Raw genomic sequence first — 18,531 nt, 5'->3', positions numbered from 1 at the left:
TACTTTTTATTGTTTGTTGCTGCTGTTTAAACAAACACACACACACACACACCATTGCTGTGGGTTCAATGCCACCAGAGAGAGAGGGAGTTTTGATTCTGCTGGCTTATCGCGAAGGCAGACTAAAAGAAGGCGTGTAAGTCGTGGCTTAATGTTGCTGCAACAAGACTTGGTGTGTGTTTGGGTGGACAGTATGCATGCTCGCCGTCCTCTTTATTGCGATTTCTTTTAAGCTCGTGGCATCCTTTTGCTAACCCCTTTCCCCCAGAGACGAAACTTACCGCTTTTGGTTGTTTCTCTCTCGCTTTCCGCCACGTGCTCTGAAACTGAAACTTCCTAACTTTATATAAAAAAAAGCTGCGCATGTGCAAGGAGGAGGGAGGCAGGAACGGCACTTTTGAAAGCCAATAAGAGGGAGTAGAGCAGCTAGGGAAAAGGGAAAAAAATGGCGGACAGTGTGGTTTGGCGACCCCCGTGAAATGGTCGATTGACCCCAAATGGGGTCGCGACCCATAGGTTGAGAACCGCTGATCTAGGTCATAATTGTCCCAAAGATGCTTTTTCAGGAGGCAACTGGACTTCTTTGTTTTTCTTTGAAGACATTTTGGTTTTCATCCAAGAAGCTTCTTCATCTCTGACTGGATGGTGGGAAATGGAAGGATTTATACTCCTTGCAGACAGCTGGTCATTTACATTCTTTTGGAGAGTCATTGAGACCACATCTTCAAAGATGCTGCCATTGCAACAAAGAAAACAAAGCCACTGTTAGAAGGATCCAAAATAAATAAGAAAATGTTTTTGAAACATTTGAAACAGAAAATAGTTATAGTTATAAAAAAAGGCAGAAACTTGTCCACCCCAAGGATAAAACATCCAGATACAAACTGAGCAATCTGCTTGGTATATGCAGTAAACCACTTTCTGAACACATGGCACGACATAGGAGAACAAACCCATCAGGACAAGATTCAGCAGTCCATCTGCATTTAAAAGACAAAGGCCATTCTTTCGAAGGAGAAAATCCACATTTTAGACACAGAGGACCACTGATTTGAAAGAGGGGTTAAAAAAGCCATCTATTTCAAAATTGAACAGTCCTCTCTCAACAGAGGGGGAGGGATATGACATCAGCTATCTCCAGTCTGCAACACAGTCCTTTCAACAGTTCCAAGAAGGCTCCACACCCATTTGCACTACTCAGGTGACCTGAGATAAACTCAAGGTGGCCTCTCTAAAAAATGCAAATGAAACTGTCTGCAAGGAGTATAAATCCTTCCATTTCCCACTGTCCAATCAGAACTGAAGAAGCTTCTTGGATAAGAAGCAAAATGTCTTAAAAGAAAAACAAGAAAGTCCAGCTGCCTCATGAAAAAAGCATCTTTGGGATTCCTGAATAGATTTTAAAAAGATTGTTTCCTATACCTCACCTAAATCATAATGGATAATTATAGTTCAGGAGTTCAGTGACATCATTGATAGTGTCTTTCAAATCTGTGGAATATATTCTTTGTATTGTGCTGAGGGTTTAATCTCAGTGGTTTAAAATTATACCTAGGGATACATTTTTTCTATAAATAAATACTTGCTTTATTATCTTTTCAGTTCTGGAAATCTAAGAAGTTTTGATAAAGCATGGAGTGTTGCAAAGTATTTTTTTACAAAGGATTAATCTTGCATTGTTGAAACACACACTTTATATTTCAAGGGCAATAATAAAAAATAGTAAACAGTGTAATTTTGAAGGTGAAATTTCCAGATGCCTTTTTTAAACATTAGCACAAAATAGCTGCTAGACTCACATAAACTATATTTGTGTTATTCTTGTTGGCTTTTTGCCTTTATTGTGTCTTATTTGTGGATTAATGAAGATCAGATTTCTGAAATGTACATTTTTGTCTTTTTCAGACAGGTTATAGGCAATGCAGATTCGATTATTAGATTTTGGGTATCCCCACTACTCTTCTTATTGTAACTGTTGTCATTGCTATCCATTTCCATGACTTTTTGTTTTAGCATAAGCTGCATTACCTTCCAAAGGGAAAGCACAACATGTACAACTTATTTTTTTTTCTTATTGTTCTGGTGCAAACAGGTCAAAGCTCTTGTAAGGACCATAAAGGCTGAGTAAGGAGTTGGAAATGGCATTCCTAGTTGATAAATAAGCCTCAGTAAATAGTGACCTCATTGGCGTAATATTCCCAAACCAGATGAAATCATGTAAATGCAATTTTGTGTTTTCAAATTGCTTGCTTTAGTTTTCATGTGTTCAGTTGGACTCTTTAAGAAGATATAGATTAATAAAACAGGCTTAAATGCAGTGACCAAAGGGTGATCCTATCTCCTAGAAATGTTGCTAAAACTGAGATTAGGAAGATTCAGTTTCAAATTGTCCATGGAAATTTATATGTGACCTTAGGCTGGCCCTTATCCCTCAATCTTGCCTGCCTACAGAGTTGTTATTAAAATGGAAAGAGTCCCATGGGCAGATCCAAGAGTAGAAATAAGAAGCTTGATCTTCAGAAAGCGGATTCACTTCTGCTGACACAGTCAGTGTGTTAAGCTAAAGAAAATGTATCCCCTTTTACTATATCCAGGAGGAGACAGCTGAGGAGAAAAACTAGTTGAAAATAGATTAACATCTGAAATTATTCAAGCTATTTTCTTATTGAGAAAAGGCACCAAATCAGCAGGAAGAAGAAGAACAGTCTAAGCTCTTGTAAACCAAACAGGAAAATCTAGCAGGTCTAAGGTTTCCAATCTCTATCCGAAAAGAGAGGTAAAATATGAATTTTAATTTAAAAAAAAGAAAGAAAGGTCATAATTAATCATTTTTTAAAAAATCTTATCATTTTTAGCAATATAGAACCTCGGTTGCTCTGGGAAAGAGTGGAAAAACTGGTACCAAGACCAGGAAGTGGAAGTTCTTCTGGATCAAGCAATTCGAGTTCACAGCCTGGTTCCCATCCTGGTTCCCAGAGTGGATCTGGAGAAAGATTCCGGATGAGATGTAAGGAAAAAAATAAATTATTCCCACAAATACATTCCAGGTTCATTGCATCCAGAAAGAGATTTTGAATGAGATATAAGCAAAAAAAAAAAAATATTTCAAGTGAAGAAGAGCCACATGCATTTATAAACCTTCAAACAATTTTATTTAATTATATATTTACTTACTTACTTACTTATCTATCTATCCCTCTACAAAAGGAAGTTTTTATAACCTATGCTTAACACTTTCTGTAAGACCAAGGGTAGTAGACTTTTCCTATATGATGCTGAGATTATACTGGCACATACATGAAATATACACACTTACATGCATTTTACACACACACACACACACACACACACACACACACACACAAACGTTTCTGTTTCCAAGTCACTTTAAGTTATAAGAGCTATATATGTAGGAACACTTAAACAGAAATTTAATCTGGAAAGAATACCTTTGAATATGTTGATAAAGAAATGTACAGGTAGTCCTTGGCTAACCATTCTTTCAGCAACCATTGAATGTTATGATGTTGCTAAATGAGCAAACTTGGGAATACTTCTTGAAGTTACAACTGTCACAATATCCCTCTGATCATGTGATTGTATTTGACAAGTTATAATTATGACAGTCAAGTGTCTTGTGGTCACATGTTTGCTGTTTGGAACATTTACTGCCAACTTCCAACAAGCAAAGGAGATTGACAGGAAGCTGTAAATGACAATCCGATAATGATACACCTAATAACCATGTGGGATTTGCCTAAAAATGGCAAGTAGAACTACCAGAACTACCATTGTACGTTGATATACTAACATAACATCACACTCTATGGCCACATTCCTTGGTAATGAAGTTCTTGGTCTGAATTATTGTTAACCAAGTACTAACTGCATTATTCTCTTATGGTCTGTTATTAATATTGACTCTATTAATCAAACTGACATTTTTTAATAACTATTTTCTGTTTCAAATGCTTCAGAAACTTTTTCTTATTTATTTTGGATCCTTATAACACTGGCTTTGTTTTCTTTTTTGCAATGGTAGCAAGAACTGTCTGATTGTTTGTTGCTGGATGTTTCCATTTTTCTATTTTATTTTATTTTTTTAAATAAACTGGGCTTTTGTGTTACTTGATTACTTAGCATCATCAAAATCTGAAGGTTCACCTTCACAGCGTAATGAAACTGCAGCCAAAAAGACTGAAGAGAAGAAAGAAGTCTTCAGACCCTGCAAACCTGCGGTAAGGCTCTTCTGTTGCTTGTTAGCTCTATATTTATGGTCTATATCTTTGCATAGAAGACAGTGATAATTGTTTGAATTAGATGATAAGGAAATGAATGAATCAGGTGTGATGTTTAATTTTTATTAACGTTGGTCATCTGCAGATAACATAAGCAGTTTATTTTTATTCCTAGCATTTTTAATTTCATAATATTTCCAATAACTATTTCAAAGCAATTAACCCAAGCAAGCGGAATTTAAATCAGCAAATAATATCTAAGAGATTTTAGAATTCTTGAAAACTATGTGACAGTCAGTCCAAATGGGAAAGCTTTAGGCACAATTACAGTGATGATTTTGATGACTGAGACCTATGTTAACATGGAGCCAAGAAAGAATCTCCATAGGCAGTGATAGTGCAAAGTGAATAGGGCACAGAAATGGGTAGAGTTAGAGTTTTCTCTCCCCCCCCCCCCCGACTTTCTTGAAGGGAGTTTTGTTTTGTTTTGTTTTGCTTTGCTTTGCTTTCACAATTGTGCTAAACTTAGGACATTCAAGACCAGGACTTCCAGTCATTCTTAACTCATTACAGAAAGCCATGAGTCTTACTTATGTCAATACTACTCAGGAAAACATATTTTTCAATTTGCAAACATTTTTTCCTGAAAACCCTACTGAGTTGCCTTTAGCTCTATTGCCCATTCAACACCAACACCCTTCCATTCAACAGAGGTGACGTACTGAAAGCCAATCTGTGCAGATAGTAAAAAAAGCAGCGTTTCTTCTTTCCCCTAACTGCATTTCGTCCAGCAGTAGAAGGGACGTTGCCTTTCATTTCTATAATTAAATCTGTACACATAGTTTCCCACAGTTATAGTTTTCCCATACATTAAAATTAGCTTGTTTACTTATGCACTAATAGAAAACTTTTCTGAAGATCAGCAGGGCCAAATCTAATTTGATTCAAATATTAGAAAAAAATTAATTTGTTTCCTTAAATCTTATATCTGCTTTCTTTCCCCCTATTGAGGTCATTTTGACTTTTTATGGAAGCAGTTCATTAGTATGATTCAGCAAAGATGTTTTTGGTTTTTATATTACTGTTTCTTATAAAATTTAAAGGGAAATAGGGAAAAACAAGCTTCTACTTTCCACTACTGATTCTTATTGATAATCCCATGTCACGCTCTTATTTCATGCTCTACTTTCTTACTCCTTCCTTTAAAATTTTAAGTAAGCCACTGCTGTAATTTTAGTATCTTTAAGACCCAAGATAATTGGATTAATTCCTGAATTAATGTTGTATTTTAGTTATGTATTTCATTCCTTCATTTAAGTGTTTAAGTAAGCCAATGTTGTAATTTTAGTGACCCTCCAAGATAAGTGCCTTAATTCCTGTACTAATTTTGCATTTTATCTTCCTTTCCCAAACCATGCACCATATCTTGGTCCAATGTTGATTTGCTTTTTTTGTCATGTGACTGATCTTCAGGGAGAAGTGGTAAGTAGAGTTAATTTATGGAATAACTTCAAACCTTAACATGACTTAATTTAAATTTACAAAACTTTCCATCCTCTTTTTCCACATGTGGCCATTTGAAACTGCCAAAAAAAATCTGTGGAATCTCAGGGACTATTGTTAGCAAAACTGGGCAGAATATAACAGGCAACTAGGAGGAAAGAGATTATATGATAAAGCTAAATTAAGAAAACTAATAGGAAAAGAATTTCATTCAATAACACTCATGTCCTATCTCAGGAGATGTTAAATTTCAAATCCTGCTGTGAAGGTTATATGAAGTGAATTTTGCTTGATTTAATTCTATTAGAATTAAAGCATTAAAACATATACCAGTTTATCAGTATTTCCTAAAATAATTTACCAAATGTAAAATAAAAGTATCAGTTAATTAATGGGATTCAGTTCTTGGAACAAACTGTTGAAACAGGTTCAGCATTAATTTTGAAACGTTGTTATGATATGCTTTTCTTTCTAGGATTTAACTGCTTTAGCAAAGGAATTGCGGGCAGTGGAAGATGTACGACCACCTCACAAAGTGACAGATTATTCATCATCAAGTGAAGAATCAGGAACAACAGATGAGGAGGAGGATGATATGGAGCAAGAAGGAGTTGATGAATCTACTTCTGGCCCTGAAGATGCCAGAGCAGTGTTAGTTGCATTTTTCCTATTTCCCTTTATTAAAGAATCTATCATGGTTCCGATAGATCAGTGGTGGCGAATCTTTTAGAGACCGAGTGCTCAAACTGCACCCCAAAACCCACTTATGTATCGCCGGGTGCCAGGTGGGTGTGGCCCACTGGGTGGGTGTAGCTGTGGTGGTCATGGCAGACTGAGTGGTTGTGGCCAAGGTAGGTGTAGTCACCTTGATGTTGCTCGTGGGGAGGGACGTCTGTGGGGGCTGGGCAGGGTTGGGGAGATCCAGGGGGTCTTTGGCAGGTGGGACAGTGGGCAGGAGACTTGTTCTGCAGGGTGAGGCGAGGCAGGGCGGGGGTCCCATTGCCGCAGGGCAAGGCGAGGCAGGGGCCAGGGTGGCTGCTGCCTGACCCCATCGGCCCCCACGCATAGGCCAGTGAGCGCATGGGGGCTGACAGTGTCCGTCAGCAGCCACAACCTGTCGGCCCCTCAAACAGCGCACTCTGGGGCTCCACAGTCTACCACCAGCAGTTCAGAGAAGCCGCCTCTGAGCTGGACGGCCAGCCGACAGCTGAGGAGGCGATGCAGTGGGTTGTGCCTGGGAAAAGGAGAGCATGCGAGGCCAGGAGGGATGGGATGGGGGGAGGGAAGCCAACCGTGCTAGGATGCATCCGGCCACGTGGGACCTCAGTGAGTTAGCGGCGGCTGGTTGAAGAGGGACGGTTGCCATCTCTGGGGCAAGGCACATGTGCCCACAGAGAGGGCTCTGAGTGCCGCCTCTGGCACGCATGCCATAGATTCGCCACCACTGCGATAGATGAAACCTTTTAAAAAACTTCAAGGCAAAGATTTATTCCTCAAAGAACATTTTATTCAGGAATCAAAGTATCGGCTGGTAAATAGGTGGCAAAGTATCTGCACGTACATAGACTAAAGTTTCCTCCCCCTGATACAAAGTAACAAGTTGCAATTCCCACCCCATAAATCATATTCATCAATTATTCTAAACCGCAGGCTCTCCTCCCAACTTTTCAACCCACCAAAACTTTATCTAACATTGACCTTGATTCTCACCCAGCTACAAATGTTATGGCTAACAGAAAATGCTCAAGCATTCCCCCTTTCTCCCCTCTACATCTGAGAATCCCAAATAACAGAAAAAAGCACAAGGAAAGCAAAAGGTAAAATGGCTATAATTTCTCAATTGTCCGCAGCACTGACAGAATCTTTGTAATTTATACGGTTGTCCTTTTTACTATACACTTCTAAAAAATAAACTTTAAGAAAAATATATAACAAACTGAGAAAAATAAAAGGCTAAGTCTGATGGTAACAATAACAATTCATTTCTAATTCCATAATCTCTTAAAAGACAGGTGTTTCATGGATACGTAATAAGTAATTCTGTAGTTGTAGTTATTTTAATATTTTAGTGAATCTTGAATATTGAAGCACCAATTATGAAATGTCCTCACCAAACAGATCCACTTTGAACCTCAGCAATGGAGAAACGGAATCAGTAAAAACAATGATTGTGCATGATGATGTGGAAAGTGAACCTGCCATGACTCCTTCCAAGGAGGGCACTTTAATCGTCCGACAGGTAATGCATCTTTCAATATGTATTTGTTCCTTTTCATCAATTCATTCATTCTCTCATTTATCTTTTCCCACTTTAAAATTGGTTACAGACCCAGATGGTAGCCATTTGTGAATAAACAGATTTAGAGCATGCAAAGGGAATAATAGTTTTCACCTATCGTTTCCACTGTGTGTTGCTTGCATACATTGGAATGACTGTTGTATGATTCTGCAGTGTTTATTTTAATCTCTTCTAATGTGGAATAAAAAAAACTGTAGATGTCATAGCAGGAACCTGGTGTAAAGTCAGTTGCATTTGTATCACTTCTTATGGCATCTTAAGAGAAGGTGGTGAGAGAGCCCTGAAACAGTAAAATAAGGATCATCTAGTTCATTTTAAATCACTTACAGTTGCACCACACTATCTCACTGAAGAGTTCAGCCAGCTTACACAAGACATTTCCTATCTAGGCAGGTTTCAAGACCAAGGCAACTTATCTTTAGGAGTAGAAATATTGGGCCATAATCTTGGTGTAATGAGATATTATGTAAGAAATGGTTGAGAAAAGGCCTCTGTTGTCTTGAACTTCCTGGTATATTAGGTTAAGTACATCACAGGGCATGAACTTTACTAATTACATTTCTTATTTTTCAACTGAACATCATTTTTGTAATGGAGCCCCCATATTTTATTTAGATGGCATGATTATTGTTTAAACAGCTAAATTAGGACATTCACCAGAATGATAATTGAATGCAAGCATGATAGCAAAAAAAAAAAAAAAAAAGTCACAAGGAGAATCCACACAAGTGCCATCATAGATGTGATCTGTAGAAACCAGTAAAGAAATTGGCTTTGCAAGAAAAAAATACAGTAAATCCCACTCCACAGTGAAGGCTTGGTTGATTAATGCATTGGTTGAAACATTTAAAATAGATCATTTTGCTAGGGCATAGACTTGTACACAGCACTTGAGCAAGACAAGTGTGCCTGTTTTTTCTACAGAGTACAGTTGACACAAAGCGTGCCAGCCATCATGAGAGCAATGGCTTTGCCGGTCGCATTCACCTCTTGCCAGATCTCTTACAGCAAAGCCATTCCTCCTCCACTTCCTCCACCTCCTCCTCCCCATCCTCCAGCCAGCCGACACCCACCATGTCCCCACAGACACCCCAGGACAAGCTAACTACTAATGAGGTATGTCTTGCACCACAGCTGGCTGCTTTCATAGGGTTATAAATGTATTTCCTAATAGCTAGCATCCAGAGAATTTCCAACTAGTGTCCCTTCTGCTGCTCTTCTTCCTATCACTGTCCCTTCACTCTCCCAAAGTAACACATTTCAGCACTCTGACTATAGAATTTTTACCCCAAATTTGCCAGTTGACTACTATTTTGTTTTGCTTTTTACAAGTAATTAATTGCATGGCTTTTGTATCACCTAAACTGAGTGTTTTATCAGTATTTGTTTCAAAGCTATTTTGGGAAGTGTCTAAAAGTAATCCTAGTGTGACTGGCTTTTTCAAGTAACAGTGCTGCCTGATTTAGCACAGTGCTCGAGAACTGTGCATGCAGGGAGCCCTTGCTTTGGAAAAGGATACACTGTATTTCAAAGGAAGCTTTCTCAAGCCTAATCATAAGTCTCTCCTTTAGGGGAAAATATTAATGTAATAATCAGTTTATTTTTATGAATTTTTAAATTTGTTTTATTTTATATTGTTAGTTAAAATGAGCTGCCTTGTTTTTAACATATGGTTCTGCTCTGACAGGAGACTATAAAATAGGAGGCTGTTTTCCCGGAATACAAATACCCTTTCAGTTTGCAGGCTATAAGAGATTTAAAATGTCATCCACTAGCAATAAAGAAGATACATTATGCACGTGAATTCTTCTAAATACATAAGATGTGCAAGTTTTTAGCATAGGAACAGTTTCATTTCATCCTGTTAGGCTAAAACCTTACTCAAACTGACTCTTCATGTATGAGAGGAGTGAAGCTGTTTTGAAATTGCTTACTGCATTGAAGTTAAATACCCCTGTTTTCAACCACTTAGAGCAGTAGTCCCCAAACTCTGTAACCTGGCAGCCCAGGGGGGGGGAGGGGAACCAGGCCACACGAGTGGTGGGCCAGTGTGAACGCGTGCACATGCAGCTCAACTTGTGCAAGTGGTGGGCTGGCACGGCCAGCTCAACCTGTGCAAGTTGAACTGCGCACATATGTGCACGTGTGCTGGCCCACCACTTGCACAAGTTGAGTGTATGCATGCATGTGCACTGGCATATAGCCACAGTCTCACTGCTCACATAGCCACAGTCCAATAGTAGGCCATGGTCAGGGGTTGGGGATTCTTGACGTTGAGCTCTTTTTTAGATTCTCAATCAGAAGCAAAGTATGCCATGGCAATAATAGCCTAATCCTTGTAAAATCACCACAAGATCTAAAAGTTAGTATAAATGGCATACAACTAGTCATATGATGCTTAAAACTGTAATGGCAGCTCATGTTTAGTAATGAAAGAAGGCAGACTGGCAACTAATTGAGTAATTTTCTGATTAAAGTATCTGCCATTTAAATTCTGAGGCAAAACTTTAATTGCAGTTTGAGGGATTGGTTCTAAACTAAGTTTTGAGATGAAATCTTCATCCAGATTCCAGCATTGTAAGACAATGAGGCTAATAAACCACAGTAGGTATACCTTGTAAACAGTTATTAGATTATATGCCTCATTACTTCCTAAGAGTGGTTAACAGTAAATTCCAAGTTGATGCTTTTTGCTTATTCATATTAGAAAAAGGGAAATCCTTATATATTGCTTTTTAAAATCATATAGACATTATCAACCACATGATATGAAGCACAGTTATAGTATGTTGCTTGTCCAATAATCAGATAAAATATCTAAAAATAAATCTATTTCTCTATTTAATATAGAAATAATGATAAATGAACAAAAGTTCCTAAACATTTTAGAAATAGATATAGATTGCATTCAGATGACAAAACAAATCCTGTGTAGTATGTGCTGCAGTGATTACATGAGCTCTTTCCTCTTAAGATCAGATTCATTTAACAAGTCATGGATAGTTTTGTCCATTTAGTAGGTCATAAAGAAAAATGAAACAACCCAGAAAAATAAATATGGTATTCTAAGTTCTAGACCCTCAACTTTAGGTCACTTTCACATTTTCTTAGCTTCTCTGTGTGTGTAGCTCCTAGCATACCACTTCCTAGTTACACCTACTGTTAAGAGGATTGATAAGTTGTATAGTTTATACATTTAATCTTCTCATGAAATGAAACACATTATACCCAAGCATGCACTCAACTGAACGGAAAGGCTATCTTCTTTTCTGAAATGAATGTCAAGTTGCTAAACAATAAAAGTAATTATGGTTTATATCAACACTTAGGTAATATCTATATGTAATAAGAAATTCTGTTTCATGTAATGGCCAGTTCTGTTTAAATGCTCTATCAGTAAAGTATATAAAAATGCAGTTTGTGCAGTTCTTTTAGGTAATATGACAAATGCTCTCCCTTTCTGACTATAAAGCTTGCATTGCAGTTATAAATGATAAAGATCTCCCTATTTTTTTTTCTAATAATTTTTTTCTAATAATTTTTTAATAATAGTTTTTGCATACCATTTGATATAAATTGATTGTATAAATGGTTTTATTGTACTAATGAAAGCTTCATTTATTAGTATAAATTTGTCTATCTGATGCTCATCCTATGGTCAAAGGGAGCCTTCCATATGCAGAAAAAATGGCAAAAGAAATCTTATGTCAGTAATTGCACAGTATGATCAACAGGTAGAATAATGTGCTAGCCTCATTATTCTCCTAATGTTAAATTGTATGTATTTTGTTTCTGGAGGAGATATGTTTTATAGAAGCAAAATAATATGAAATGGAAACAAATATTTTTTAGAGGCAATAGTGAAAGATGTCCAGTGATAGAAATTTACTAGGAAAGAAGACTGAACAGCATGAGTAGAAAAGGCATAAAACAATTTAAATCTAAATTGCTATTTTTCTAGATCAACTTTATATGGCATACTTAATTTTTCATTCCTGTCATTTTCTTTTAAGATGCATCATACTCTGTACAACATACATAACATACATAACAGGTTTTTTAAGCCATTCTAAAAGTTTCATTATTTCATTTTCCTTCTTGTTTGTATTTTTCATGTTTAGTGTTATAACCAGATACACCAGTATCTTCATGTCATCATTTACACATTTCTCCTCCTAATAAGTCCACTTGTTTAATATTATCGTAATATTTTTCTGTAAAAATGATGGTGGAAGAACATGCTGCACTTTCTGGCAAGAATCCAATTTTCAAAATAAAAGTTTTTAAAAAAGAAAATAATACTAAACATCATTACAAGTCAAAATGATAAAGCTGGTAGTTTAATTTTTAATTGTGCATACTTTGTTGCATATGGAGATCATATTTCTCAATTGGTTACTGACAGTATAAAAGACACAGGCAGAAATATAAAGTAGGGAATAAAACAATGAAATAAAAAAGAACAAAATTTGGACGATAAAGTCCAAGATTTAGAAAACAGGGACTCCTATTTCAACAGGAGGAGATTCTTTTAAGTTTTTAGTATAAAGCTTAATATATTCAGAATACATTTTGTGAAAGCCAAAACAAAGGCTGCTTTGTCATAGCAGTAGTTTAAATTTTACTTATTTTTAAGAACCACTTATATTGTCTCTACATATGTAGCGCGTCTGAAAATCAGGCTGTATGGTAACAGCTAAATGAAATGTCTGTTTCTTTAATAACTAACTTGTTTTATATTAAGATGATTATTTGAAATTTACATTGCAGACTCAGTCCGCTAGTAACACACTGCAGAAACACAAATCTTCATCCTCCTTCACACCTTTTATAGACCCCAGATTACTACAGATATCTCCATCTAGTGGAACTACTGTGACTTCTGTTGGTAAGTTATAAGAGTAGCAACAAATCAATAGTATAAAAAATAGTTTTTAAAAGTGTATATGTTTATAATGTCTCTTTATTTTAATGTTTTCATTTATATTTTTGTAAAGGCAAAAGTCAAACATAATTATTTTGAAGTCATTGAGATCTTTAACATAATGTGTTCATGTAGGTATAACATCTGCATATTAAGATTACTATAAATGTTCTCTATTTTTCACATTTTTCTCTCTTCTGTCCCTCTCTTCAGTGGGATTTTCTAGTGAAGCAATGAGATCAGAAGCAATGAGGCAGGATCCAACCAGAAAAGGATCAGTCGTTAATGTCAATCCTACAAATACACGGCCACAGAGTGACACCCCAGAGATCCGCAAATACAAGAAGAGATTCAATTCTGAAATCTTATGTGCTGCCTTATGGGGTATAGAATCCAATGCTCGCTGCTATTTCACTCCTATATTTGCTTGAAAGTTGCAGGCTTATTCATGAAATTAAGAAAATCTATTAAGAATATAGAAGTTGTGCTGATTTTGTATGACTTATTAATTAGATCAGGACTTAGTCCTACTTATGAACATGAATGTTTCTTAATGATACGTCTGATTTGTCATGTTTAGGTATTGTATTAATAATTTTTAATGACAGGTTTTGATTCCAATGGTAACCAAGAGAATTCTTAATAAATATTTCCTATTGAGAATTGAAAATTGAAGCTGAGTATGAAAATTCCTGATGTAGGGTTATAAAGTATTTCAAAGCCATTTCTGGAGCTTTATAGCTTTTATACCATGATAATCTTTGTTGGATATTTAAATAGCTAAATATTCCACAATAGCAAATCCAAAATCCAATTAACTTGTGTTTGTCTTAATCTTGTTCATTCTAGGAGTTAATTTATTAGTGGGGACAGAAAGTGGCCTGATGTTATTGGATAGAAGTGGCCAAGGGAAGGTTTATCCACTAATAAACAGAAGGAGGTTTCAGCAAATGGATGTACTTGAAGGTTTGAATGTCTTAGTGACAATATCAGGTAGACAGAAGTTCTTTTTTGATAACCTTAATAGCAGTATTACTATTGCGTTGCACCTGTATTTTACACTTACAAGTGTCTACTTCTTGCATGAAGAACAATTAATGTTAGAAGCCAATTTTTTTATTATATGATAATAGCATTCATTTTTCCAAGGGATATTTTATAACTACCCTCTCTGATTAAAAATATGATGAACATTCAGGGGACATTATAATACCTGTTTTTATTATCAAGGTTGCTATTTTAAAAAATTGGGTATAAGCTTATTGAATGACTCCATTTTCACAATAGTTCCTACTATCCTTCATTATCCTTGCTTACATTATGTTTTGACTAAAACTATGTTGCTTTATGATTGTAAATCACAGCTTTAAAAAATTGCTACCAGATTACAAAGTCAAACTGCCTTGTAAACATGAGAGCAAGCATATATACATTGTAAACTTTTCTGGCTTATATCTGTTTTGTGATATATATCATAGTCCAAACTGTATCAAAACTCAGATAAATATGGTGAAGGCAACTCTTATTTATACTCTCTGAATCGTCAATAACTTATCTTATTTATATTACTGGCATCATTCAAACTGAAATTTTGCTATCCAACCAGGATAGGTCTGAATGATGAAAATCTGTAATATAAACTGACATGCTACCTTTCATTTATACTATTCCTGTGACTTTGGCCAGTTGTACATTCTTAAACCAGCCTTGTCTGCAGGGTTGTCATCATGGGAGAAAAATGGAGAAGGAAGTGCTGTGAGCTACTTTGAACTCCTAAAGGATAATCAGAATATGAGTCTAATAAAATAGCTACCTCTTCTACATAAAACCATGCTGTAACCTGATTCATATTAAAATTAGTATGTCTTGTTAAAGAAATTTTATTAAGATGTAACTTCATTGTTAGAAATGAATTGTTGATTTAGTTTAGTAAAACTTCAATATGAATTTCATTTATCAATTTTTAAGAATGGATCTATGAAATTCAAAATATTGAATAATCTAGTTCAAAAACATCGCAAACCCTCCCACCCCAACTTCAGTAAATAAATGCATTCTGGAAATCATAAATAAAGTATATGAGTTTGCATAAATATATTGAAACTTGAAAAATGTTTTGGAAATATGTTACAAAATTTTAATTAAAGGTATACTTTCTAAAATCTGTAGAAATAGGGGCAGCTAAAATGATGACTTGAACAACTCTCCTACGAGGGGAAGATACAACATATGAACTGTTTAATTTAGAAAAAAGTGAAGGAAATTGTAGAGGTATCCATCCATTATACCTGGGTAATATGTGGTTACAGTAATTATTCTTTTAATAGAAAAATCAGTACACCTAGGAAAATTAAATGGCATGAAATTTATGTTTAAAAAAAAAGAGTGGCATTTCTTCTCAAATTGCATGAACTCACCAAGTAGCTGATTTTGAAACGTATCAGAGAAATTTATTGAGAAGGAGATTATTTGTTGCTAAGAATTTAACTCTTAGATTAGGTAAAGGGCCCATCAAATCATAGATATAGAGGCCAACTAGATGTTCTTTTGAAATTTGCATTTAAAACATGCTGCTTTGATTCAAGCCCTATCTTGCATAAATTTGCACAACCTAATTCATAAGTCATTCAGATATAGAGGGGAGCAGCTCTGATGATTGCTACATTCTTCATATTTTCTAACTAAAATCAGATAATTAGAGCTGTACATATAATTCAAGTATAGTTCAACCATTTGGGATTGTACAGGCATTAATGTATTTGGCAAATATATTGACATTTTCTATTGCTGTTGATTCTTTTCCAGATTACTATTAGCTGAAGAAGCTTGGATTTTTTATTTTATTTTTTTAGTTTTTTGGTGGGTTTTTTTTGTTCCAAAGTGAATCACTTTGCATTCATGCACATTAATTGCATTTTGTAATAATTTCGTAATAATGTTTGTTGTAATAAAGTCAGTTCATTCAGTTTGCAGAAATTATTTTGTAGCTACTTGCTAACTTTTCTATTTTACTACAGTAAAATAAGAATTACTACATAATTTAGTATAAGAGACAGTTTTGGCACTTTCGTATTTGTTACACCTTCTGTTTACTTGAATTCTTCATATTCCCTTCTTAATACATCACTTGCCCACAATTCAGACAGGAACCTTCCCTGCCAGTTCATTGATGGCAATGCCAGTTATATAAGGTTTAGTATGGAGAACCACAGAACAGCTTCTAGAAGTTACTATTCTGTTTACATCTTGACTAAGCTCCTTCTGGTCATGTGATTGATTGATAAAACATACAGTGCTAGATTTGCAGCTCTTTTGTGTTCTTAAGTTCTTTTTAAATATTTTACATTTGTATCAAATATAATTATTCTATGAACTTCATTTTTTGCAATATCTCTGTGCTTGTATTACTATGTTACTCCATTACTCAAGTGAGAGTGATCCCTAGCACAGCGGTTCTCAACGTTTGTGTGACAGCGACCCCCGTCACACAAACGTTATGCGCATGCGCGGTACGGCGCGCATGGGGGTGGGGCCCCGTGCGCGGCGCGCATGCGCGGTGCCCCCGTGCGCGGCGCGCATGGGGGCAGGCCCCTGCACACGGTGCGCATGTGCGGCGGTGCCCGCACATGCGGTGCGCATGCGCGGCGCGGCCCCCCAGAGGCACGGCGCCACCCCCATGCGTGGCACGCATGCGCGGTGGCGCCCCCCCAGAGGCGTGCCGCCGCCCCACACGTGGCGCGCGTGCGCGGCACCGCCCCCCCGGAGGCGCAGCGCGCCCCCGGAGGCGACAAAATGGCGGATCGCCACATTTGGCGACCCCACAAAAGAGGTCGATCGACCCCAAATGGGGTCGCGACCCATAGGTTGAGAACCGCTGTCCTAGCAGATGATTCTTCCTTCTAAATAGACTACTAGGTCCTGGGGGCAGGGTATATATTTTTTAATATAATTTAAGAAATTTCCCTTTATATATCTTGGAATAGGTGTATTGTGACTACATACGAAGTTTTTTTTTTTAAAAAAAAATAAAGTTCCAAATAAATACCTCTATGGCAGATAAAATTACATGAAATAGAATTATATACAGTTGCTTTCATACAATTCTAATAATTACTGAATTATTCTACGTAGTGAAAATCTTGCCCTGTTCTTAAGAAAATATTTTATGTCTAGGTAAGAAAAACAAATTGAGAGTTTATTACCTCTCATGGTTAAGAAACAAGATCCTTCACAATGATCCTGAAGTAGAAAAAAAACAAGGGTGGACAACTGTAGGTGATTTAGAAGGCTGTGTGCACTACAAAGTTGGTAAGTAATTCATTATATTCATTTGAAAGCAATTCTAGTTATAAGTGAACTTCCTTTTGGTTTTTATGAGTAAATCATGTGGCATAAAAATACAGCTACATATTTCACATTTTCAAAATAAGTGCTCTAAAGATGCCCTGTTTTGTTGAGTTTATATATATTACAGCATGCTTTAATACAAACAACTGTGAATTGAACATGAAGTTCATATTTTCTGCTTCCTGGGCATCATCTCATTTCCTAACACCAAAGTATAGAGAGAAGTAATTTCCTTTCCTGTACATTGTTTTACCAATTCTGAACACAACAGAGATTAATTGTGTTTCAGTAGGATCATATATATTAGGAAGTATTAAGAAGATAGTCTGACTCTTTTATCCTGTTGGAGAATATATAAATGAAACACCAGGAAGTCATTGACTTTGCTGCTGGCTCTTTTCCAAAGAAAAGATGCCATATAATTTTGGGTCTGGTTTTAATTTCATCTTAAAGCTAAATTCATAATAGCCATTCTCTGTGGACTGGCTTTCTTTCTCTACCTACCAACATTTGTAATCATTTCTTAGTATTTATGAGTGCTAAAAATCAGTTTTTCTCTCTCCCTCCCACATTTGCATGGTAGAAAAAACTATTAATAGTCATTGAATATCTTAAGAATATGTCTGAGCTAGAATCTATATTAATGTTTCAATGAAGAAATAGTAACCTAATTATTTTAGTTGGATACGTTATCTTCTGATCGGTATGGGAATTAATATAAGCAAATCTATATATATTATTGCCTAAGGAACGAAGTGGATTTTTGGTATGTTTTATATTTAGAAAGTAAACATTTATTATTATTGATATATTTTAATGTATCAATATTACATACATGTAATGTTAATTATTGTTATGTAATTTGAGATAATTTGAAAGCGTTCATAATTTTGTGAATTAAGCTATAAACTCTCTGATGTGTATATTTATGTTCTACAATACATATTGAAATTTGATGCCTTATCAACTGTATAAAACATTTAAATAATTTTACAATTTTTATCCTTTTTAATTTTAGTAAAATATGAAAGAATCAAATTCTTAGTAATTGCTTTGAAGAGTTCTGTGGAAGTCTATGCCTGGGCACCAAAACCATACCACAAATTTATGGCATTTAAGGTAAGGGTGCCTCTTTCCCTTGTAATGTGTTAAAAGTCATTGAAGAATGTCAGAGTGAGGTTACTATTAGCAATATTAATTATGATAAGTGTTCTAAAGAG

The 18,531-nt window shown here is 35.9% G+C and overlaps 1 protein-coding gene across 13 annotated transcripts in view; it reads left to right on the top strand.

Moving 5' to 3' along the window:
• Positions 1 to 18,531, top strand: part of MAP4K4 (mitogen-activated protein kinase kinase kinase kinase 4) — a 243,155-nt gene that overhangs the window by 211,870 nt on the left and 12,754 nt on the right. For 8 of the 13 annotated variants that reach the window (XM_039355760.1, XM_039355763.1, XM_039355767.1 and 5 more), the window contains 11 exons: positions 2,856 to 3,007; positions 4,141 to 4,238; positions 5,712 to 5,720; positions 6,217 to 6,392; positions 7,860 to 7,980; positions 8,965 to 9,156; positions 12,811 to 12,928; positions 13,178 to 13,348; positions 13,814 to 13,957; positions 17,138 to 17,272; positions 18,330 to 18,430. In XM_039355760.1, coding sequence (XP_039211694.1) covers positions 2,856 to 3,007; positions 4,141 to 4,238; positions 5,712 to 5,720; positions 6,217 to 6,392; positions 7,860 to 7,980; positions 8,965 to 9,156; positions 12,811 to 12,928; positions 13,178 to 13,348; positions 13,814 to 13,957; positions 17,138 to 17,272; positions 18,330 to 18,430 — 1,417 coding nt within the window. The remainder of the gene's footprint in view (positions 1 to 2,855; positions 3,008 to 4,140; positions 4,239 to 5,711; positions 5,721 to 6,216; positions 6,393 to 7,859; positions 7,981 to 8,964; positions 9,157 to 12,810; positions 12,929 to 13,177; positions 13,349 to 13,813; positions 13,958 to 17,137; positions 17,273 to 18,329; positions 18,431 to 18,531) is intronic. The other 5 variants (XM_039355770.1, XM_039355769.1, XM_039355766.1 and 2 more) reach the window with 1 other exon arrangement.

This window comes from Crotalus tigris, unplaced genomic scaffold, assembly GCF_016545835.1.
Source record: "Crotalus tigris isolate CLP2741 ecotype Arizona unplaced genomic scaffold, ASM1654583v1 scf7180000018759.1681925, whole genome shotgun sequence".
NCBI classification, from domain to species: domain Eukaryota; kingdom Metazoa; phylum Chordata; class Lepidosauria; order Squamata; family Viperidae; genus Crotalus; species Crotalus tigris.
The sequence above is the reverse complement of the archived record's forward strand: the minus strand, read 5'-3'. Positions and strand labels throughout refer to the sequence as shown.